Genomic DNA, 23,516 nt, shown 5'->3' on the forward strand with positions numbered 1-23,516 from the left:
GCTCTTCCTCCTGCCAGGGAGGGGCGGGACAGAGCCGTTGCTTGGGTAACCCGGGGTGACTCTAAGCCGTCTTCGGGAGGACCGGGAAGCCGGATTGTTGTTGTTGTTGTTGTTCTTCTTCTTCTTCTTCTTCTTTCTTTTTTTTTCCTAAAGGAATGGTCGCCAAATAGTTAAGACAGCGTTCTGCAATTTAGAGGTTCCTGTCTGCGATCTTCATTGCTCCAACTTCGACTTTGGAGCGGCAACTATGACTAGCCCCAGTTTATTGCGGAGGAAGTTGAGGCTGGGAGAGGTCGAGCAAGTTGCCCCAACATTAGGGAGACCGCAGTGAAGGCAGAGGTCTGTCTGACTCCCAGCCCCAGACCAGGGGGAGCTGGGACGTCGTTTCCAGGACGTCTCCCTCGTCCACTCCCTCCAGTCCCAAGGACAGGAGCAGAGCAGGGCGTGAAAAGCAGACCAACCTACTAAACTGATCTGATGAAAAATGGAATGAGCCCGGAGCCTGAAAGTTCCCAGTCCTGATCTTCAGGGTGGTCTCACTCGGGAGTAGTCAGAGCCAGAGCTTCAGAATCAGACCAGGAAGGCACTTGGGAAACTGAGGCGGGGGGGGGGGGGGAGAGGAGCATCAGCTGGCATGGAAGGATGAAACTAAGAATATCTGGGGTAACTGTGTTCCAGGCAGAGTTCACCGCAAGTGCAAAGGCCCTGAGGCAGAGTCAGGTGTGGATACCTGGAGAAGCTTGAGCAGAGAGGGGGTTAGGAAGAAGAAGCTAAGACAAAGCTGGAGGAGTTCTCAGGGGCCAGGCCAGTGGGCCTTAGGGGCTTCAGCTCAAGCTGCCACCTGCCCTTGGGCTCTCAGACTTGGTTATCCCATTAGCCCAGAGTGGAAGCTGGACGTGTGCTCTAGAAGGGCCAGCCTCCTCGGCCTGGCGGCCTCTTGAAAGCACATTCCAGACGCAGCTGCCCACGCGGGCCTGTGCAGTATGATTCCACCGGCTGGGAATGTTTTCAGCAGACAGCAGCGTCCTCTCAAACCTGCCCCAACCCACTCCAAGATGCCCCAGGGGCCTCGACCTCAGATCTGACTCACTCCTGGGATGGCCTTCCTGGCCCTGAGGGGCTGAATCAGTATGACCTGGTCTCCCCAAGACCTAGATACACCCCCCTCGGACCCCCTCAGTCTGGCAGAGCCAGGAACCTGTGCTGGAAGCCTAGACTTTGGAATCGGTGTGCCTTTCTTGACGCCTTGGTCGTCTCTTACATGCAACGGGGCATCAGATGCCCTAAAGCATATTCCCCTGGAACCAGGGTCCTGGAACTTAGCAGTGAGAAAGTTCTTTCTGCTCCCACTCAGGCACAGGAGGTCTCGCTGAGTGCTGCCTACATCTGACTCCTACCTCAGCTCTCTGGCTGTGATCCTATCGGTCTGAGAATTTGTCACATGGTCGTCTCCTCAGTGTTTCTTTTTATGGCTTATCGTCATCATGTGTGTGTGTGGTTCTGGTTTTCCACTCCTGATGGTGACATCAAGTTTCCTTGTAAAACTTAAGTAAGAAAAATATGAGTAACACACAGGACAGGTGGAGGCAGATGTAATTAAACGGGGAACACAGCGTCAGAGGTTGGAATTTGGGCAACACCGTGTTTCAGAAGCTGTTTGCTTATGTCGGGTTCTGACCCAAAATGTTCGGTCAGATTCGTGCCATGAGACATTCAGATGAGCCTGGGTTGTGTCCATGTTGAGAAAGGTGGAGAAAGGCCAGGATCTCTAGATGGGAGGAGATGGTATCAGCCCCCTAGGGCTGCGTGTACCTTCAACAACAGAAAGTTATTCTCTCACATTGCTGCAGACCAGGGCAACGTAAGTATCTGTGAGCTGAAATAAAGGTGTGGCAGGGCTGTGCTCCCACTGGAGGCTCCAGGGGAGGGTCCTTCCCACCTCCTCCAGCTTCTGGGGGCTCCACGCGTCCCTTGGCCTGTGGCTGAGCCCCTCCAGTCTCTGCCTCCGTGGTCACGTGGCCTCCTCTGTGTCTATGTCAAATCTCCCTCTTCTGCTTCTCTTATAAGGACACTTGTGACTGTATTTAGGGCCCACTGGGATGATTTCCTCATCTGAAAATCATCTGAAAATCTTAATTGTATCTGCCAAGACTCTTTTTCCAAATGAGGTAAAATTCACAGGTTCCTGGGATGAGAATATGGATATATCTTTGGGGACCGTTAATCAGCGGATCAGAGACTATCCTGAGTTTGTGATCAGGAAAAAAAAAAAAAAACTATTGGAGGACATTGTGGGGACAACAGGGGCCATCTGAGCATGGATGGTGGATTAAATTGCAGTTTGGTTATGACAGAGGACCTTGCCTTCGGGAGATACATCCACATGTTTAGAGGTGAACTGGTACCATCCCTGTGGCTTATTCTCGAATACCCACTTACGTAAAAAGATTACGTGTGTGTGTGTGTGTGTGTGTGTGTGTGTGTGTGGAGGCACAATGTCAACAGTGCACAGGTCAAGAATATAGCTCAGTTTCCACCAACCGGACACATGGGTATTCCGAAACATGCCCCGCCCCTGAAGCCCCCTCACGGTCCCATAGCTGCCCCAAGAGTGACACCCACATCCTGATGCCTCACACCGTGGCTGCTTCGGCCCCGTCGCAGACTGTGACATAAATGGACCTCCTTGTGTCAGGCTACTTCTACACAACATTATGTCTGAAATTCATCCACACTGTGCTGTTCCTGGGGCATAGAATTCCTGGGGGCGCCTGGGTGGCTCAGTCAGTTGAGCGTCCGACTTCAGCTCGGGTCATGAGCTCACGGTTCGTGGGTTCGAGCCCCGCGTCGGGCTCTGTGCTGACCGCTTGCTCAGAGCCTGAAGCCTGCTTCGGGTTCTGTGTCTCCTTCTCCCTCTGCCCCTCCCCCACTCACGCTTCATCTCCCTCTGTTTCTCAAAAATAAATAAATGTCAAAAAAATTTTTTAAAAATTCCCTTGTGCATATACGCGACAGGGTGCATGCCCTCCTGCTGATGGAGAGCAAAAAGAATACATAGAATTGGAGAATACAGGAACAGGGTGCTCACTGCACTGTCCTTACAACTTTTCTGTAGGTTTGAAGTCTTTCAAAAAACCGCAGTGAGACATCACTCTGCCCCCACGAAGGTGCCGGTAGTCACAACAACGGACGATCACCAGCGTCGGGAGGGTGTGTAGAAATCAGAACCCTCAGGCACGGCTGCTGGGGCGTAAGACGGGGCAGCCGTTGTGGACAACGGTCTAGAAGTTCCTCAAAACACTGAACACAGAATTATTATATGACCCAGCAATCGCACTACACATATACACGAAAGAAACGAAAGCAAGGCCACACACAAACCTGTACACCCACGTCCACGGCAACATAATTCACAGCAGCCAAAAGGTAGAAACAGCCCATGGGCACCTGGGTGGCTCGGTCCATTAAGCACCAGACTTCGGCTCAGGTCACGATCTCACGGTTCATGAGTTCGAGCCCCGAGTCAGGCTCCGTGCTGACGGCTCAGAGCCTGCAGCCTGCTTAGGATTCCACGTCTCCCTCTCTCTCTGCCCCTCCCCCGCTCACACTCTGTCTCTCTCTCAAAAATAAACACATTAAACACTTTTTTTAGGGGCACCTAGATGGCTCAGTTGGTTAAGCGTCCGACTCCGGCTCAGGTCATGATCTCACAGTTTGTGACTTCGAGCCCGGCATCGGGCTCTGTGCTGACAGCTCAGAGCCTGGAGTCAGCTTTGGATTCTGTGTCTCCCTCTCTCTTTAATGCCCCTTCCCCACTCACACTCTGTCTGTCTCTCTCTCTCTCTCAAAAATAAATAAACATTAAAAAAAATTTTTTTAAAGGTAGAAACAACCAAGTATCCGTCAATAGATGAATGATACACACCATGTGTCCACCGCGCACGCGCACATCCCTCCGCCGCGAGCAGGAGCGAGGCGCCCACACCCACTGCCCCGCGGACGGACCCCGATCACACGACACTCAGGGAGGGAACCCGACACGAGAGGCCACACGGGGTGTGAGTCCACGGGTGTGAAACGTCCAGAACAGTCTCATCCAGGGACACGAGGGGGGCTCGTGGGGGCGGGGGCTGGTGGGGGAGGGACTTGAGGTGAATACTAATGGGTCCGTGTTTCTTTCTAGGCTGATGGAATATTCTGGAACTAGATAGAGATTCTAGATGATGGCTGACAACTGTGCACTGAAAACAGAGTTGTGTACTTACATGAGGGAATTGTGTGATGTGTGAATTATATTTCAATTTTTTTTAACGTTTATTTATTTTTGACAGAGAGAGAGAGAGAGACAGAGACAGAGACAGAGACAGAGACAGAGACAGAGCATGAGTGGGGGAAGGGCAGACAGAGAGGGAGACACAGAATGTGAAGCAGGCTCCAGGCTCTGAGCTGTCAGCACAGAGCTCGACACAGGACTCGAACTCACAGACCGCAGAGATCATTGACCTGAGCCCCCCAGGCGCCCCCTGAACTATATATTTCAATGAAGCTGTTATTAACCTGCAACAACGCCTGGGGCAGGACAGCTTCCTGGGCGTGGGTCCCACCCCCGTCACGCAGAGCCCGAAGACTGTCCTCCTGGGGGGCAGGGTGGGGAAACTCCAGGAAGGGAAGACTGAGTGTTGCCTGGTGGGAATCAGGACGTTATTCCAAGTTTGTGTGTTGCACCCTCTGCCCAGCAAGGTCACGGATTCCCTCATTCTGTCCTTCCAGCCTTCCCTTCCCGGCCCATTTTCCAGAGACACCGAGGCTTGGGGACCTGATACAAGCATGCAGGGTCCCCCAGGCACTGGCCTCAGGGCTCTGGGTGTGGGGGACATCCTCTCCCAGATGGGAGGGGGCACACACCACGCCTGGCCCTCCTGGGGCCAGGAAGAGGGATCAGGGAATCCCCAGAGCCACAAGGAAGGCATCCCAGCTTCTGGCCAGACCGGTTACCCCTCCAACACGCCATCAGGTCAGGCTTGTCACCTTGTCTTCACCCGGGTGCTATTTAAAGGTGCCACCTGGGGCTCTGGCTGCAGGACTGGGTCTATGGCAGCAGAGGGACAGGGACTGGAGCCCTGGGATGTGTCCTGCGTGGGGCTTTGGGGAAGCTGCTGACCCACTCAGCCTCGGTTTCCCCATCTGTCAATGACATCTCTTGGCTCTGAGTCTGTGAAGGAAGGTTCACTGTGCTATTCTCAGGATCCAGGGCACAGGGTGCCTCCCAGTGGGCCCTGGGTGTGTCTGTGAATGATGAGCAGGTGTGGGTGTAAACGGAGCCACGCCATTCCCACCTCGGACATGCAGCTCTGAACGCTGGGCACAGGGTGCTGGCCTCAGTCATCACCCATGCCCCTGTCAGCCGGCCAGAGATGTGCTCATGTGTCCACCCGCCATCAGCCACCTTCCCGCCCCCAGCACCCCATCCACCCCCCTGCTCCTACACCTGTAGCACAGCATTCCCAGGCATTCACTTGCTCCCCTACCTACATGCCTCCCCATGCCCACCCCTCAGTGAAGACCCTGCCCCTGAGCCTCTCAGGGAGTTCAGTCTGGAGGGCAGACAAATCCCACCTGGGCATGCCCAGTGCAGGGACCGGGCTGGCACGGACACGCAGGCCAGAACTTCCCACCCAGTCTCTGACCCCTGAGCTGCTCCATTTCTCCCGGTATCTCTCAGATCTCTCTATCTCTCTCTGTCTCTGTGTCTCTTAGCCGCCTTTCCTCGTGTGTCTCAGAGTCTCTGTCTCTCCATCTTCGTCTTTGTCTCTCCCGTAGCTGTCTCCCTCTGCGTCTCTACGGGCTCGCCTCTCTCACACCCACGCCCCCGCAGCCCCTGCAGGCTAACCCGGTGACTCAGGAACATGCACTGCTGCCCTCCCCATCCCGCAGGACAAACACGCGCGGAGGCAGGAATGTTTTCCCGAGTGGGCCCCGCCCCGCGTCCTGGTCCCGCCCCAGCCGCCTCGTTGCCCCGCCCCTGCAGCGTTTGCCCCGCCCCCCCACGACGCCCCATTGGCCAGCCCCAGCCTCTCCATTGGTTGGCTCGTTGATCGCGGCCCCGCCCCCGGCCCCGCCCCGCCCCCCTGTGGAGCGGCTCCCGCCCCCGAGGCTCCCTATTGGCCCGCATGGGCCGGCCCCTCCGGGCGCCCCGCCCCCGTCCCGGCGATGGCCCGGCCGCGGACGCGCGGGGAGACAGGAGAGGGCGGCGAGCCGGGCGCGGGGACATGCGCGGCCGCCTGTGGCTGAGCCTGGTGTGGCTGCTGCTGGCGCGGGCGTCCGGCGCCGCGGGGACCCCAAACAGCCCGCGGAGACCGCGCAGCTACCCACACCTGGAGGGCGACGTGCGCTGGAGGCGCCTCTTCTCCTCCACCCACTTCTTCCTGCGAGTGGACCCCAGCGGCCGCGTGCAGGGCACCCGCTGGCGTCACGGAGCTGACAGTGAGTCCGGGGAGGGGGTCCAAGGCAGACAGGCCGGCAGTACCAACAAGGGCAACATGATAGTAAGGATGAGCCGGGCCCTCCTGCGCGCGTGGGAGCGTCCCAGAGGCTCCTCTGGCTGTGTGTGTGCTGTTGGCCAAGTCGCTTCCCGTCGGGGACCTCAGTATTCTCAACTGTGAAATGGGCCCAGCCCACACGGTGGGAGGGTTGGACAGTTAAAGTAAAGGTCACCGAGGAAGCTCCTGGCTCTGGGCCTGGCTCCGCAGCACAGAAAGGTCTTTGCAGAATAGTCGAGGCTGGGGTCGCTGGGGCCATCTACAGAAGGGCAACTCTGCTCCTGGAAGGGCCCCCGGGGGGCCCAGTTACATCACGAAGTGGAGACAGAGCTGGGGTCTGGACTCTGGACTTCCCACACTGCAAATCCAAACTCAGGATCTGCCTGAGTTAGGGACCCCTCTATTTCTTCCTCGACATCCTTTTGGTAGATGAGGAAACTGAGGCACAGAGAGGGAAAATGAGCAGCCCTGGGACACACTGCTGGGGTGGGGGCAGGGGTGTCGCTGGGGCTCCTTCATGCCCATAACCTTGTCAAGATGTCCTGCCTAGCAAACAGCAGGCACTCAGTGTTTGTGGGATGTATGAGGCAAGAGGGGACATGGGGCCAAAGAGAAGCTAGAGCCTGGGACAGCTGGGGACAGTCAGTGGCCCCCGGTCCTGTCTCAGTCTCCGGAGAGCTCTGAGGCCCAGGTCAGGGAACGGGGTGGGGCGTGGGGGGCGGTGGCTGATCACTGGCCACTGCCTGAATCACCACCATTAGGGCAGATAATCACCCCCTGCCCCTCCAGCTGCTTTCATCGGGCTCCCAGGGCTCTCATTAGGTTCACCGGACAAGGGCGATGACAGGGGGACTGGCTGGGCCAGTTGCTCAGCGGTGGGCACAGGCAGGCAGGGTGGCCTCAAGATGGGTGTGGGGCCTGGATCTGCCAGGTGACTTGGGACAGTCGCCGTTTCTGTCTGAGCTGCACCTTCCCCATCTGGACAGCAGTGGCAGTGACATGGTTGATGGCTCCACAGGGTGGGGGTGGGGGGGTCCTTGGAGCTCTTCTCTCCTTCATTAATTCTGTGGTTCCTAATTGGGCACCTATTGTATGCTGCCTTGGGCACGGGGGACGTAGCAGTGACCAGGACAGCCACCTTCACGGGGCTCCCACAGCAGAGTAAAGCAGTAAAACAAATGAACAGCTAATGTGGTAATTTCACAGGAGGCCACAAAGGGTGCAAAGAAAATGAAAACAGAGTGACGTCCAGGAGATGACTGGGTGGCAGCTTTATCTGAGAGGTCTGGGGCCTCTCCATGGAGATGGGCTTGGGTTGGCTTTCATATAGGGCGAAGGAGCTGGCATGGTGACACTCAGGACCACACAGGCCCTGCGGGAGCACCCCAAAGATGTGGGGGTGACCGAGGGGGCAGGAAGGACACTTGAGCCAGCATGAAGGCTCGCCCTGGTCCTGCCAAGTGGGAGGAAGTCAGCAGGGCAAGGAGCACTTTCCTTTCTGACAGAGGAAATAGGAGGAACAAAGGCCCCATGCAACAGAGTGAGCTCCCCATCACCTCGGGCATCCAAGTCCAGACTGAAGACCAGAGGGCAAGGCCTTGACTCCAGATTAGGCCCCAGTACATGGGGGGGGGGGGGGGAAGGTTGAGGCTGTGGGCGGCTGCTCATCCCACAGTTCTACTTCACTGAGCAGCTCAGAGTGGGACAGGGTCACCCAGGGTCACCCATCTGCAACTCAGGCCCAAAGCTGGCTCTGCCACTTCCCAGGCTCAGTTTCCCTCTCTAGGAAGGAGACACAGCAGGCACCTCCCACCTGGAGTTGATACGTGGGCTTGGTGGGACACAGCGCTCCAGCAGCATCCGTGCTGTGCTCACTGCTCACGGAGTTGAGCACGGTAATCTGTAGACACCCCGTGTCCCGCCTCCAGGCCTTCGCCTGGACCATGCCTCCCCTCTGGAGGCCGACTGGGGGGTCTACGCCCATCACACCCGTCACTTGTTCTGACATCACGGCATGCCCAGGCCATCCCCTGCCTCCTCTGGCTTGGTTTTCTCACCCTTGACCTCAGTGCCCTCCTGCCCCGCTGACTTCCCCCCGCTTGGCAGGGCTGATCCTGTCTTGAGCCTTCACATTGGCTCGAGTGTCCTTCCTGCCCCTTGGTCACCCCCACATCTTTGGGGTGCTCCTGCAGGGCCTGTGTGGTCCCGTGTGTCACCATGCCCATCACAGGGCCAAGCACACAGTAGGTGCTTGGTGAATGTCACCTGAACGAATGAATGAATGAACAAACGAACGAGAGTGCACAGGTGAGTAGATGGCGGACCATGGGCCCTGACTGCCCCCTGCCCCCAGGCATCATTGAGATCCGCTCCATCCGTGTGGGCGTCGTGGCCCTCAAGGCTGTGCACACCGGCTTCTACGTGGCCATGAACCGCGGGGGCCATCTCTACGGGTCGGTGAGTGCACAGTGTATGTGGTGGTCGGGGGCGGGTGGGTGTCCAGTGCGGGGACCAGTGTCTGGGGGACAGGCAGGGTGTCCGGTGGGGGACGGGGCGTCCAGGGCGGGGCGGGGTGTCCGGTGGGCGGGCAGGTATCCGGTGGCCTGCCTCACACACCCGACCCCCCGAAGCGGGTCTACACCGCCCACTGCAGGTTCCAGGAGCGCATCGAGGAGAACGGCTATAACACCTACGCCTCGCTCCACTGGCGTCACCGCGGTCGGCCCATGTTCCTGGCGCTGGATGGGCAGGGGTCCCCGAGGCGCGGTGGCCGGACACAGCGGCACCACCTGTCCACCCACTTCCTGCCCGTCCTGGTCTCCTGAGGTTCCCAGGGGCCACGAGGAGCAGCTGGACAGAGATCCCACAAGATGCCCGAGCTGCACGGCCGGGGGCTGGGGAAGCCCAGGCCCTGGCAAAGCACGTCTGGTCACTTCTCTGTTCCACAAGCAATAACGGTGTGTCCGCAGTGTGCCGGGCTGGGGACACTGCAGGACCCCCACAGATGCAGCCTGACTCCCAGGGGGCTCCTGTCTGAGTCTGCGGGGAGGTGGACGCTCAGCTGAGCACAGGCTGCAGGTGTCCGTTCACAGGCTGGGAGGGCACGGAGGCCCCACTCACCACCGGGGACGGAGACTGAAGGATGTGGCCGTGTGCTCACCGGAAGGTCTGGGAAGGGCACTCCGGGCCGGACCCGGCCCAGGCAGAGGCTCTGAGGTGGGAACCCACCGGTGTCCGAGGCAGGGAGGAGGTCTGAGGGCCAAGAGAGAGAGGGCAACGTGGATGTGCCTGGGTCACAGGTCCCCATTCTGGTCCTGGGACCTGCAGATGTGTCACCCATGTGGCAGAAGGGGACCTTTCAAGGCCCCCTTTCGGGGGGGGGGCAGTGTCCTCACGAGGTCCTCTCGAGAGGGAGGCAGAGAGACAGGCAGACCCCGAGCTGCTGGCCGTGAGGATGAGGAGGGGCCACGGGTGGGCCAAGGGGGCTTTATGCCAGTGTCCTTCAGGAGCTCAGGGTCCCGGGGAGGCTGTGCCTGCTGCCCGCCGGGCACCCCTGAGCCCTCCCCGCCCAGCCCAGCACCAACGGAAGGAAAGGGGGCGGAGCTCAGAGGCCAGGTCCAAACCCAGCTCTGCAGCCGGCCGAGGGAGATGGGATACTCTGCTGCGGGAAGGGGACAGTCCCTGGGGTGGGGGTGTGTGCAGCCCGGACACTCACTGGGGTCAAGGCCCCTGGTCCCCGCCCGCCCCCCCCGCGGCCACACAAACACACAGTCAGGCTCCCAGCGGGCAGGGGGCGGGGTGGCGCTGCCGACAGGCCCCGCCTCAGCTCACCTTCTGCAACACCGTGAAGCTGCCGCCCGCCCGGGGTCCCGGGGTCCCGGGGTCCCCGGGGTCTGCGGCCACGGAGCCCGCCAAGGCCGGAGAAGCTCGACCCGCCCCTGGCGCCGACGCGGAAGGAAGACCCCGAACTACCTGCTTCTCTAAGTAGGTGTATTTTTAAATAGCTTTCAAGATACACGTATTTTTTCCTTTAAAAAATGTCTGTCGGAGCAGTTTTGTTCTTGTTTTGCTGGTCATCCTGTGGTCCCGAGCTCCCGGCGCCTGGGTTGGGGGCTGGCGACCCGTCCAGGCGTCGCGGAGACCACGGCCTAGCGGCTCCACCCGCTCTCTCCACAGATCATGCAGGCCGCACGTGAGCTAAACGTCCATTTATTTCAAAGCAGTAATAATTTAAAATTATAAAAACCTTTCCGCCGTCGAATGTGTAGGGGTGAGGTTAGAGACAAACGGGTGGGGGGGTCGACGCGTGCCCAGGCTCCTGCGCGACACACTCCGCGGGGAGGGCTGAGCCTGCTCCGGCCCGGGGAGGGGGGGCTGCGGTCCTCGAGGCTCGGCCGGCGGTGGCGCGGGGGTGGTGCGGGGGCGGAGGCAGGCGGGGGTACCTCCAGGCTCCAGCCCCGCCGCGCCGCCCCCTGTCCCGCCCCGCCCCGCCGGGCCTGGCAAGGCCCAGGTCCTGTGCCCTCTCTGGAGGCCGGCCGGCGCGCTCACGAGTTGCCCGCTGGGTTTTCGTTGCTCGGCGAGCTCGAGGACGACGAGGACGACGAGGACGAGAAGCTCACGCCGCTCAGGCCCGGGGGGTTGGTGGCCGTGTTCTGTCCGGTGAGGCTCTTCCGGCACACGGGGCAGCTGTCGTGCTGTGTGGGGACAGCGGGGGGGGGTGGGGGGGGGGGGTGGGGGGTGGGGGTGGTGAGGGGCCGAGCCTGCGGCGGGGGCGGGGGCGGGGGCCGGGGTTCGGCCCGGGGGTGGGCAGGGGCCGGCTCACCTGCTGCAGCCAGGGAACGATGCAGCCGTCGTGGAAGAGGTGACTGCAGGGCAGCTGCCGCACGCGCTCTCCCAGCCCGTAGTCGTCCTTGCACACGGGACACTCCAGCCCGGAGCCTGCGGGGCAGGGAGCCTGTGACGGCGGAGACCGGGGAACCCCCCACCCCAGGTGTCCCCGGGAGGGGGCGAGCCACTTACCTACGTGTTCCTCGGTGACGGGGACGGTGGGGAGGGCCTGGATCTTCTCTTTGTCCGCTGGGGGGGGGCCCGTGTTTTCAAACTGATTGAGGAGCTGAAAGACAAGAGGCCAGAGTGCCAGGAGCTCGGCAGGCAGGCGCGGCCCCTCGCCCCGCGGGGCTCTGAAATGCAAGGCCGGGTTACCTGCAAAAGCACCAAGGCTGTGTTTTTCTGGGGCCCCGGACCCCCCCCCCCCCCGAGGCTGAGCCCCCTTGCCCCCCACGCCTGTCCACTCTTCTGCTCATCCTGTCGGGGTCACCCTGCAGCCAGGGAGGCCCCTCCCAGCGCCGAGGGTCCCACCCTAAGTCCTCTCACCCGCTAGAACCAAAGGGCTGGGCCTGGCTGTGGCCACGTTCACCACCAGTTCACCAGCGAAAGGCTACAAAGTTGGCAGCGTTCCTACCGCACAAGGGCCACCAAGGTCATGGTGAACACCCCATCCCCAGGGACAGCTCAGGAGAACGTGCAGGTCCACACGGGGCCCCCCAGCCTCAGGATGGGAGTTATGGGGAGCAGGGCATCCACACCAGGGACATCCTGGTCCCCGGAAGATGGTGACACCCTGGCGCCCACCTCGGGGAGGCCACCCTGTACCTGCGTGATGATGGCATCCAGGCCGTTGGCCCCCCAGGCGTAGTCCATCGGGTTTGAGTGCAGGACACCCCTGGGCAGAGAGGTCTGGGGTTCAAGTGGCAGAGGGGCTGGGCAGGGCGCAAGGGGACCCGCCCACCTACTCACCAGGGGCCCAGGCCCAGGCTGGGGATGCTGGCAGGAGTGATGATGCCATTGACCAGCTGCTGGATGATCCTGGAACAGAGCGGGGCCCGGCCTGTGGTCAGCGCCCTCCAAGGCTGGGCACCCCCAGGGGAGGCAGCAGAGGACACACGTGTCCGGCTTTGAACTTCACGGTGTTTTAAAGGTTGTGTTTTCAACCAGCAAGATTTGCAAGCAATCAAACACAAGACAGGCCGAGAAAAGTGTCTCCCTTGCAGATTTTCGGGCCAGCTTTCCCAGAGGCCTGGACCGTGCCCGTTAACGCATGGCCACACCTGCTCCCTATTTTACAACCTGGGGGGTAGGGATCCCCAGCCCTGCTGTTTGCAGACGCTCCGCAACGTCCGGCTGAGGTCACAGCGAAGCCCGTGTCCGAGCTTGGGGGCGAGGGGCTGCTACAGGGCAGCTCACGAACACGAGACACCTGGGGGGTCAGGGCAGCCCAGGCTGTGTCCTGGGCTGGAATGGAACAGAGAGCGTCGGGGCTCCCTGTGACACAGGCACTTCTGTGCACAGCCTGGTTCCATCTGCGAAGATGCTGGAGGACCCTATGTTCTCTGGGAGTGGGGCCCTCAGAAAAATGTTTCCTTTTCACCCCAAGTCCTCTGAACAAGCCTCAGGTTACAGAGAAGCCGTTCCTGGTGCCGACGCCGACACGGAGGGAGCTCGGGGCTTTGTGGTGGAGCAGGGGGGCCCAAAACCCACCCCACTTGCCTGCGGCCCTGGGAGGCAAGGACCCAAATGTGAATCGGCCATGTCTGAACAGATGGGGATGAGGGAGTCGGGGGACAGACACCCCTCCGGAAGGATGGAAGGCACTGAGTGGACGAGAGGCCCCCCCGGGCCACACTGCAGGGGCCCCCCTCCACAGCTCTTCAGCACGGTGGGCTCTGCCTGGATGCACAGGGGAAGTGCCCCGCCCACAGGTCGGCCCCAGAGCTAGCATCCGCCCCTCTGCAACCACAGAACCTTCTGGAGGGGCAGACGCTCAGGCCGCCTGAGTCAGGGTGGGGCAGGCTGCAAGACTCTGGGGAGCGTCCCACCCGCTGGCTGCCCCCAAGCGCCCTCACCCTTCCAGCGTGGGGACGCCTTCGTGCCGGCCGGTGGCCCGTCGTGCAGTGAGGCGGGCGCGAGGCTGCCGGGCGCCATACCGGTGCCGGGAGTGCTGCTCTCTCTCCCGACGGCTCTCAGGGTCCCTGCCCTCGTCGGCCTGCACCCCAGGGGGGAACGTGGGGATCTCGAAGCTGTCGTCAAAGATGCCGAAAGCAAACTGCCCGTAGCCCTGTGGCAGTGTGAACAGGTGCTGGTCCGCGTTCTGTGAGGGGGAGGGCAATGTGACCACGGGGCGGGGGGAGGGCAGGGCCCCGAGGACCTTCTGTGGGGAGGAGGGCCATGGGACCGTGGGGGGGGCGGCACAGGAGTCCCGAGCGGCCACCTGGGTCCCACCTGACCCAGCCCCTTGCCTGGACCCCACGTCTCCTCCGTGTGCCACGGGGCCCCGTCCCAGGCTTGGGGTTCTGAGGGTTGAGGATACAGCAGGGGAGCCTTGGCATGTGTGGGAGAAACGAGGAAGGACAGGTCCCAGTGGTCAAGGGTCAGGTGGGAGGACCGGCCCACATGGGGAGGGGAGGGCAATCTGGGGCCCGACTCACCTCAAACGGTGGCCTGCTCTGGTCCGTGGGGGCTGTGGAGGGGGCGGAACCATTCTCTGTACTCCTGGGAGGATGGGGTGTCCTGAGTCAGGAGAGAGGGAGGCCCTCTCCACCTCTCACCCCTGCCCGCCGCGGCCTGTCCAGGCTCTGCCCGCCCACAGCCCCGCCCACCCCAAGGGGCCTGGGCGCTGCCAGCGTGCACCTGGGCTGGGTTACCTGGTCTCTTCGGGAAGCTCCTCAATAAAACCAGACTCGCATCTGGGGCAGGTGTAATCCTGCGGAGGAGAGGGCGGGTGAGTGCGATCTCGGGGGTCCCGGCCCCCGTGCTGTGTCAGCCGTGCCTGTGGGGTCACCGGACACCCCCACCTCAGGCCACACCGAGCGGCTCCAGGCACATCGGTGAAACTGCTCAGGCCCAGAGTCCGATTTGGCACAGACCTGCCGGGTCTCTGAGATGTCTGAGAGGCGGGCGCCCTTCATCCGAGGCCACCACCTCTGTGTGGTGATGACCGCAGCCACCTCGACCTGCCCCTCGTGCAGGCGAGGCCTGAGCCCCCAGGTGAGCTCCTGCCGTGCCCAAGTCCATCAGCCCACGCTCCTCAGGGTGACGAAACTTTCCGAGCTTCAAGGCCTCCACTCAGCCACACCAGCTGTTGAAGGCGCCGAAGAAGCCTGTACCAAACGGGCCAGCTGACGCGGGCCCACCTAGCAGTTCCCGACTGGTGCAGACGTGAGACGTGAGAACATTCCGTGAGAGACTCCCCTTTTGCGTATAAAGGCACCTGCCCCGAGCTCCTGAGAAGGTTGCAGGGGGGACTGTGGGGTCACAGGACCATCGAGGCCTCAGTAGCTCAGCTCCCAGGAAGGCGGCCGCTGAGGGCGGGAAGCGCCACCTGAGCAAAGGGACCAGCCCGCGGGCGTCCCGTGGCGGCATCTCTGGAACATTCCAGCAATCCCAGCGCAGGGCCTGTGATCCCAGGCTGCAGTGTGACCCCACCCCCATTGGCCATGCCCCCTCCAAGCCCAGCCACTCCCGCCCCAGCCAGGCCCGCCAGTCAGATGGGGGAGGTGTGATGTCCCGAGTGGAGGACGGGCCCCAGGGGCCGCAAGGCATGGAAATGCCAAAACCAAACATGTGGGTTGGGGGCTCGCACGGGTGTCCAAAAGCCACCCAGACAGGAAGACGCAGACGTGAGTGCCAGCTGTGCTTCTACCTAAGGTGACGTTTTGGAAGCACTGTCCCCGCGTGCCGAGTGGGAGACACAGAGGGGATGCAGACTCTGTCAAGGAGGGGGCCGCCAACGGCCCCACGTGAGCCACAGGCACCGCTGGCTCAGCGGGCACGGGCCTCCCTGTGGACACCCAGCGGGAGTGCCAGGCACCTCCACCAGGGCAGCGGGTGCCACCACAGCACGCGCCACGTCCCCCCTCCTACCCCGCCACCAAAAGCAAAGGGGGGGTGGGGTCAAAGAACACTGTCTGCGCCGACTGGGGAGGACAGGAAGGAACTGCACCCGCCATAGGAGCTGGGATCCAGAATGCAGAGCTCTAACGCTTCAACGCCAAAGACACAAACAACCCGGCTAAAAAATGACCAAAGAATTAAAACAGTTCTCCAAAGACACACAAAGGGCGACCAGCCGGCAGAGAGCCGCTCGACACCGTCAGGCAACGAGCAAACGCAAACCGAAACCCGTGAGACACCACCTCCCGGCCGGCCGCCGGGACCGCGACACTCAGCCGACTACGGCTAAGCGTCAGCGGAAGCGGAGGAACCAGAACCCCCGGCTGGCGGTGGGGACGAGAAGCGGGACGGTCTCTCTGGAAGACAGGCCCGCGGTCAGTTCCTCGTCAGGTCAACCCCAGGGTCACCACACGACCCCGCGACCCCACTGCCGGGTCCACACCCGAGAGACACGAACACTCACGTCCACGCAACCCCCACCCGCACGCCCACACATGACCGCGTCCCCCGCGCACGCGCACAGATGACCGTGTCCACCGCGCAGGCGCCCACCCCCGCTGCCCCGCGGACGAACCCTGAACGCACGACACTCAGGGAGGGAACCCGACACGAGAGGCCCCACGGGGTGTGAGTCCACGTGTGTGAAACGTCCAGAACACGCTCGTCCACGGACGGAAGGGGGTTCGTGGGGGCCGGGGGAGGGGAGGGGGAGTGAGGGTGAACGCTAACGGGCACAGGGCTTCCTTTTAGGGTGAGGGAATGTTCTGGAACGAGATAACAGTGGTGGGTGCAGGGCTCTGAGCGTGCGGAAAACACTGACATGCACACTGTGAACAGGTGACTTGTATCTCAACAGAGCCGTCAGAAGGCGCAGCGAGGACAGTGACCCCTGCCCTCCCAAGTGGGGACACGGGGGCAACGGGCAGCTCGGCTCCACAGCGAACGACCAACCCTCGGACCGTTGGCTGCGGTGGAAGACGGCCGCGTGAAGCTCTGTGGACGGGCCAGGGCTCTCACGGCCTGGTGCAGCCCCAAGGGGAGAGAGGGCCACGGGCATGGGCCAGTGTGGCTGCAGGTGGCTGCGACGGCCTCGGTTAGGATGCTGGCAATCAAGCCCTTAGCGTGGCCATGTCACAGACGACAGCAGGCGTCTGCTCAGGGCTCCCCTTGGCTCGGGGCCGGCGGCAAGGTCCAGGCTCTCTCTGGGCCCTGGTGGAGCCCACCGCCACCACACCTGCCCTACGGGGGAGACGGAAATCAGAAGTGCGCCCGCCCTCTCCAGCCAGGATGGGGGTGGGGGGGCCTGGGTGAGAAGCTGTCCCTCCCCCTCCTCTCCTCTGAGCACGCCGCCCGCCCCCAGTCTCCATGCTCCCCTGGGCAAGCCTGGAAGAGCCAGGGCAGGACCGGTGAGCCAGGCGGCCTCAGCCTCAGCCTCAGCCTGACCTGCTAGAAACAGGCAACCTCTTCTGCTACCAAGGCCGGGTGCCATTTCTGAGCGTCACCTTGGAGCCCCATCCCACGCGGCGCACAAGAACCTCATCGAACTACCTACCTGCTCTGCACTCTCCTCCCCTGCGGTCGGCTCAGAACAGGCTGGCCCGCCACTCCCACTTCCCTGCCCCATCCAGGCCACCGCCACCTGCCCTCTCTTCTCAGGGCCTGCACACCATCCCCTCTGCCGGAGCATTCTCCCCCAGATAGCTACCTGGCTTGCCCCCTCTTGGAAGTCGGGTCTCTGCTCAAACGTCACATCCTGGCTGCAAGCCTCGGTCTCCCCACCTGTAAACGGAGGATGGCCTCAACCCTAGGGCTCTGAAATCCAGCAGCCACTGAGGACCAGAGGGCTATGGCTCATCAGCTGGCTGCGGTCAGGGCCCTGCCTCCACACTCTCCATCCCCACGCAAGCCCCACGCTAAGTCCAGATCGGCCTGACCATGGGCCACCTGACACCTGGCATTTCAGGAGTGGGCTGCAGCTTCTGCTTGGATGCAGCAGGGAAGGGACCAGATCTGGGGCTGCCCCAGTGCTCTCCTCCTCCACGGGCACCCCCCACCGGTTCCTGTTAAATCAGACTAGCCAGTAACGGCCATCTGCATCCAAGCGAGGAGACGCTGGGATGGATGTCTGCCACCCACAGGGCAGAGCCCAGGTCCAGGTGGTGACAGCCCCACTTCCCAGGTGGGGGTCAGCCGGCGTTCGCTGGCCCTAACTTGTGAGCGCCTGTCTCTGATGGTTCCTCACCGTGAATCAGTTACCTCTCCCCCTAGGAGGAGGAGAGGGAATGAAGGGGACCACCCCAGCATCATCAGCAAGGGCGGTGGCCAGAACACCAACGACAGGACAGACAGACGCAAAATTCACTGAGCACTCGCTCTCTGTGCTCGGTCTCTATGCCGCGCCTAAGAGGTGCAATTCAGCCCCTCCTCGGCGACGAGGAGGACCCGGGGGCTCAGACCAGGGAGTAGCCTGCCCAGGTCTCCCAGGGTCAGCCAGGGCAGCCCTGGGGGACAGGCGCCACTCTTCACACCACAGCCAGGCAAGCATGATTCAATCAGGGAAACTCGGGCGGGAGGTAGAGAGGTGGCTGGCCCCACGGGATCGCCTGCTGTACAGTGACCTCGGCCTCCGTGGGCCCCGGCCCCTCAAGGCCCCTCCAGGAGAGGCAGAACCCAAGTGTAGCGCTGCGTCGAAGGAACATGGACTCAGCCCCGGACACAGACGTGATGGGACAGCCAGGCCCCTGCTGCCGGTGCTCCCAGCCTGTGCCCCACCAGCCCACGGACCGCGGGAATGCACTGGCTGCTCTACACAGCCCTCCTCAGCTGCCACTGGGCAGACAGGTGCCCGGGGCCCACGGAAGGCCCACCCTGCTGCCACCACACCCCACATTGAGCCCACCTGTCCCCCAAGCGCCCGTGAGCATCACGCACACCGCTGGATGCCAGGGTGCAGAGCCACGCCGGGATCTGGCCGTGCGTGAGGCCCACTGGGAGCCAGTGATGCTTACACACAGAGCCCAGCAGATGTTACAAGCTTCCTTGATCTTGCCAGGGTGCTTCTGACACCACTGCTAGGGACCGGGACCCCGTGTGACACGACATGTGTGCCCACTGTGCTGGGAGCCCCACCTCACTTCAGCCTCCCCACAGTGCCACGTGACTCAGAGGCCTGGGGTGCCCTAGGATGTGGCTCCGCCCAGCATCCAGCCACCTTCTGGGGGCTCAGCTCACTTCCTGCCCCGCTGACTTCAGACCCTGAGCAAATGCCAGCCCTCTCTGCAGCACCCGCTGTGTGGAGTTGCAGGGTGGGGTCTGTGTCCCCCAGAGGGGCAGCCCACACGTCGGAGCACCCGGATTTCTGCAGCGGTGAACAGACGGCTGGTCACAGGGCAGGACCCGGCACGACACACAGCATCCGGAACGTGGGCACACAGAGCTGTCAGGTGGCCAGAGGGACCCGCCCGAGGCCACAGGGTGCCTGGGGAGGCAGGCCCGGCCCCGGGTGCCCCATGGGAAGGACTCCGCTTATTCTGCTAAGCATCAGGGGCCAGGACTCCTCGAGGCCCCTCGAAGGGCAAGGACAGAGGACACGTAGACTGAGGCATAAAGAGAGCGAGGGCGGACACCCACCGCCGCTGGGCGCTGACCACAGGCTGGCTTCCTCCCTCCAGCGCCCTCCGGGTCCGGGTCCCGCCCAGTCACACACTCAGGCCGTCCCTGAGAAGGAAAGCAGTCGCCAGCAACGAGAAGGCGGCCTGAAGAGGGCCACCGGAGGCACCGCCTGCGGCGAGGCGCTCGGGGCCGTGGCACAGGGGTGGATACGACCCCGGACTGTCACCCGCTCAGCCCCCCTGGTGGGAACCTGCACCTCCTGGCGAGCCCCAGGGTGCCAAGCACGGCAGGTGGCGGCCCGTGGACGCTGCGTTTCCACAGCCCTGCAGTCGCGCCACGCAACCCCGCACGTCCGCCTCATCCCAAGAGCTGCCGTTTCCTGGGCGGGTTCGAGTCTGGGCTTGTGTGCCAGGCTCGGAGGCCCTCACGCCAGCCGGCCTGTCTGGTTCCTGCTCCCACATGCCCTGCTCCGGCTAGGCTGCCAGCCATTCCCCGTCCTGGGAGCCAGGCACTGGGCTCCCCCCTACACGTGTGCTCCCACCGAGCCCCACCGAGTGGACACGGGTTATCTCGTCAAGCCCATCTTGCAGGCGAAGAAACGGAGGTCCAGGGAGGTCGAGCACCTCACCCGGAGCCACACGGGTGATAAGAGGCACAGCTGGGTGTGGCCTCAGCCCGACCCTGCCGAGAAGCACCTGAGAGCGGGCACTATCTCAGTGCCTACGGAGGTACCACGATGGTGACAAAAATCAAAAGTAAGAACTGCACAAAACCCAGCCCCAACGCCCTAGAGCAGGCCAAAGTCAGGGCTACCTCCCGTGAACAGAACGTGCTGCGTGCTGGCTGGGACCTGCCACCGCTACCAGGTTGAGGGCCAACCCTCCCCATCCCGAAACAGCAGGTGCGCCCCTTACTGGTAAACAGTCACCCTGTCTACCGGGCCTCATGGAACCCTTCAAACCCACAAACAGGCACACGAGTACCTTACTGCCATTTGCTAATTTTACGGAATTTGCCAGCATTCCTAACTAAATATTTGCCAATCACTTATTCAACACTGGCTCCCTGACCAGCCTATAAACTCTGAGGGCAGAGGTCAACGATACCTTGTCACCACCGGATTCTTGTGCTGAGGCAGGTCCTCCCCAGCCCGGTGACAGCTGCGAGAGATCAGGGTGCTCCGGGTCCAAGGCCACATGGCCAGGAAGCGGGCACACCTGGCCAGGCCCCAGGCCCTGTGCTGGCCCCAGGAAGAGAGGCCCAGAACAGCTGGCTATGCAGACCGCCCAGCCCCAGGTCCCCCTCGGCTCCGGGCAGGCTGCTCTGGGGAAAGCCTGGGTCCCAGGGCCTGTCCTGGGCTCATACCAGCCGCAAGGGGCTGCAGGCAACTAACTCAGGCCGGTGAGCTGTCAGGCCACCAGCCGCCTCCTGCCGTGGTGACGGTCGAGAACGGAGCTGGGGCTGCAGAAAGCCAGAAAAGGCAGAAGCAGGACTTCCGGGAGGCTAGAGTGAGGCAAGTGTCGGCTCCCCCAGCGGGCGCTCACAGCTGAGGTTTCGTTTTATTTCTCCCTCCTCCCTTGCTTCTGGAAGCCGCACCTCCCTACCTTTTCTCGCCTTCTGGGCCCAGGCATTGCTCTCTGCTCCCAACCTGACTTGAGCCCACTTCCTTCCTCTGTGGCTGGGATGATGCCCATAGACTCCTTCCCCTGGCCCCCTCCTCCCAGGGGTCCCCACTGCTGGCAAAGGCAGGACTGAGTCTGGCTTTGAGACGAGAACAGCCTCCACCCACCACCCACCACCCAGGCGACTGTGGGGAGCATGCGGGCCGGAGATAAAGTACTAGGAGCACCTAGAAAGTGCTCAATAAATCCTCACCACCTGCAGGGCCTCCACCATCCCACACCTCCCTCTTCCTGCTCCGTGGGAGCTGGCCCAGGGGCAACTGTCAGGATGTCAGGGCCACAGCTGGCCTGCGCTTCCCCTGGCTTCATTTTTCCCACCTGTAAAATAGGAAAGGGTCGAACTAGACCACCGCTTTCCCTGTGGGCCTGGAGCAGGGGAACACGGGCCCCATCCTAGACCTGCTAACTAGGAACCTCCGGGGCGAGGAGCCTGAAACACTGTCCGTTGAACAAGCAGTCCCCTGCCGCACCACACGGTTTGGGAAACGCTGGCCTAAAGGAGAAGGCAACACCTGGCCACAGGCGGGCCTAAACCCGCCCCCCAACCCCCACTCCGGGGAAGCACAAAAGCGCAGGCTCAGGTCACGAAAGTCCGCCCGGGGCTGTCAGGCCCGGGCCAGGTACGCAGCCGTCCCGTCTCGACATCGGGAAAGCAGGCGGGAGCGCTCGGCGGGGCGGCCCGCAGCCAGGCGCCCGCAGCGCCGACCACGCGCTCCGGGAACGGCCCCCGGAGACATCTCCCGGGGTCCGATTCCCCCCACCTCCCTCCTCCGGGGCGGGGCGCCGAGCGCAGGTCACGCGGCCTCTGCGGGCCTCAGTTTCCCCGTCGGGGACCGAGCGGCCTCCCCGCCGCGCATCTGGGATCATCGGTCCCGCTGCTTCCCCGGGGGTGGGCCCCGCCTCCGGGCCCTCCGCAGAGACCGGGGCCAACGCCGCCCGGGCCTCAGTTTCCCCGGCGGGGCCAGCTCGCTTCAGGCCAAGGGAGAGAGAGCCCCCGCCCGCCGCCCCGGCCCGCGCCTCACCGGCAGGCGCGGCACGATCTCGACCGAGCAGCAGTGGCAGAAGTACCGTCCGGGCTGCGGCGACGCCTCGGCCATGGCCACTGCCGCCTCCTCCGCGCCGCCCGCCCCCCGCGCGGCGCCCGCCGCCCGCCGCCGGCCGTTTGCTGCTCCCTTGCCGGCCGACGCGCCCGCGCACGCTCACGCAAGGCACGCAAGGCACGCACGGCGTGGGGTGGAGGAGCGCGCGGGAGCGAGGCGGGCGGCGCGCGCGGCAGGCGCCTGCCCGGGCGACGGTGGTCGCGGAGGGACAAACTCAGTGCGGGCGCCTCTCTCGCCGGGCTCCGAGTAAGGGGACGGAGCCGGGCCTGGAAGCCCGAAGACGGGGCTGGGAGGGGCGGGGCCGAGTCTCCTTGGCAACCCGGAGCAGGGAGCGGGGGTGTGGCTGGGGGCGAGGCCCGGCTCCGAGGAGGCCGAGGGGAGCGGCCTGCGCGGGGTGGGGTCGAGCCCCTCCTCTTCTCCGAAAGAGGCCAGGCTTCCACTTCCCTCGTCGGGTCTTCTATCCCAAGTGCCGCCTTTCTGTCCCCCCGCCGTCCTCACTGGTTTCTGGGCACCGGGCGCACTCTCACCTCCGGGCCTTTGCACTTGCTGTGCCCCCGCCGGGTGCACCCCAGACACCTGCGTGGCTTGCTTTCTCCTTTTCTCAAGCCTTTGCCCTTCTCAATGACACTTATTCCCTCCTGACGAACCACAGAGTCGGCTCCGCAGTGGAAGGGGTGTTTCTGTCTTGTTCCCAGCTGGACTCCTAATAGCGCCTGGTACACAGGTATTCCATGAACACTCGTTGAATAAATGCAGGGAGACCCGTTCCTGGGTCGAAGGAGGACTGCCCTCTGTGCCTCAGTGTGACCCACGGGATAAGACAGTGCAAGGCCTGCGGGGTGTGGCCTTGTTTTTGAGAGCAAAGAGAACCTAACCACTCCCCTCTCCAAAAAATTAATCAGCAAAAACTGCACTATCACCTGGCACAGGCCCGGAACATTTCTGAGGTCAATTCCAGCCCAGTCATGAACTTATTTCCCTCATCTACTCACCAGAACGTTCATGGGTCACCTGCCACATGCCACACTTTGTGATGGGTGGTACAAGGACACAACACGGAACGCAACGCAACAGGCAGTGGCTCGGTGGCTCAGGGAGACAGAGCTGGACGCAGGCACCCCAGCCCCGTGAGGCTGAGCCAGAGGATGGGTCCCTAAGGTCGTACTGGCTCTGCCTGGGGAGACAGACAGGGTTTCCTAGGGGAGGGGGCATTTGAGCCAGGGCTTTGAGGAATGAATAGGAGTAGGTTGGAGTTGGGCCTCCCGCAAAAGGGGGCACAGGAACCAGACTGTCAAGGCATTAAAAATTGGAGCCTGTGTACAAAGGATCTTGAATGTCAGGGTAGGGACAGGGACTTCTCTGACAGTCAGTCTTGTCCCCCTCAAGGTTCAGGGGGGATTCCAAGCCATTCCTGGTCTGGCCACTAGAGAGTATGCGGGTCCCATCACTGGGAATCCAGGAAACCCCAGATCCAGGGAGGGCAGTTCATTTCAGGCCACTCAAGCCCAGCCCCTAGCTCATTTCATACCACCAACATTCATTCATTCATTCATTCATTCATTCATCCATCCTGTAGAAGTTTATGAGGTATTGAGCAAGAGGCCTTACAACCATCAGGCCTGTGTTCAAATCCC

General features: G+C 62.3%; 2 protein-coding genes across 2 annotated transcripts; one reads left to right on the forward strand and one right to left on the reverse strand.

The window, feature by feature from the left end:
- The first annotated feature begins 6,269 nt into the window (after positions 1-6,269).
- On the forward strand, positions 6,270-9,597 carry FGF22 (fibroblast growth factor 22). The gene is made up of 3 exons (XM_030297871.1): positions 6,270-6,483; positions 8,893-8,996; positions 9,170-9,597. The coding sequence occupies exons 1-3, from the start codon at positions 6,270-6,272 to the stop codon at positions 9,362-9,364; spliced, it is 513 nt and encodes a 170-aa protein (XP_030153731.1). The 3' UTR covers positions 9,365-9,597.
- A 971-nt stretch (positions 9,598-10,568) lies between these two features.
- Positions 10,569-22,135, reverse strand: RNF126 (ring finger protein 126). The gene is made up of 9 exons (XM_030297790.1): positions 21,805-22,135; positions 14,240-14,298; positions 14,024-14,087; positions 13,442-13,686; positions 12,336-12,404; positions 12,192-12,261; positions 11,559-11,652; positions 11,362-11,477; positions 10,569-11,233 (listed from the first exon to the last, which is right to left on the reverse strand). Exons 1-9 carry the CDS (start codon positions 21,877-21,879, stop codon positions 11,084-11,086), a joined length of 942 nt encoding a protein of 313 aa, XP_030153650.1. The 5' UTR covers positions 21,880-22,135; the 3' UTR covers positions 10,569-11,083.
- Positions 22,136-23,516: the final 1,381 nt, after the last annotated feature.

The sequence above is a fragment of the Lynx canadensis genome, chromosome A2 (assembly GCF_007474595.2).
Source record: "Lynx canadensis isolate LIC74 chromosome A2, mLynCan4.pri.v2, whole genome shotgun sequence".
Lineage (NCBI taxonomy): Eukaryota > Metazoa > Chordata > Mammalia > Carnivora > Felidae > Lynx > Lynx canadensis.

Excerpts from the sequence above, each read along its gene's own strand:
- FGF22 (XM_030297871.1), top strand. The coding sequence starts at position 6,270 with ATGCGCGGCCGCCTGTGGCTGAGCCTGGTGTGGCTGCTGCTGGCGCGG. Across the intron at positions 6,484-8,892 it reads CTGGCGTCACGGAGCTGACA|GCATCATTGAGATCCGCTCC; the intron begins GTGAGTCCGGGG and ends CCCTGCCCCCAG. Across the intron at positions 8,997-9,169 it reads GGGGCCATCTCTACGGGTCG|CGGGTCTACACCGCCCACTG; the intron begins GTGAGTGCACAG and ends GACCCCCCGAAG.
- RNF126 (XM_030297790.1), bottom strand. The coding sequence starts at position 21,879 with ATGGCCGAGGCGTCGCCGCAGCCCGGACGGTACTTCTGCCACTGCTGC. Across the intron at positions 12,405-13,441 it reads GGCGTCCCCACGCTGGAAGG|GATCATCCAGCAGCTGGTCA; the intron begins GTGAGGGCGCTT and ends GCTCTGTTCCAG. Across the intron at positions 11,653-12,191 it reads TGGATGCCATCATCACGCAG|CTCCTCAATCAGTTTGAAAA; the intron begins GTACAGGGTGGC and ends CTTGTCTTTCAG.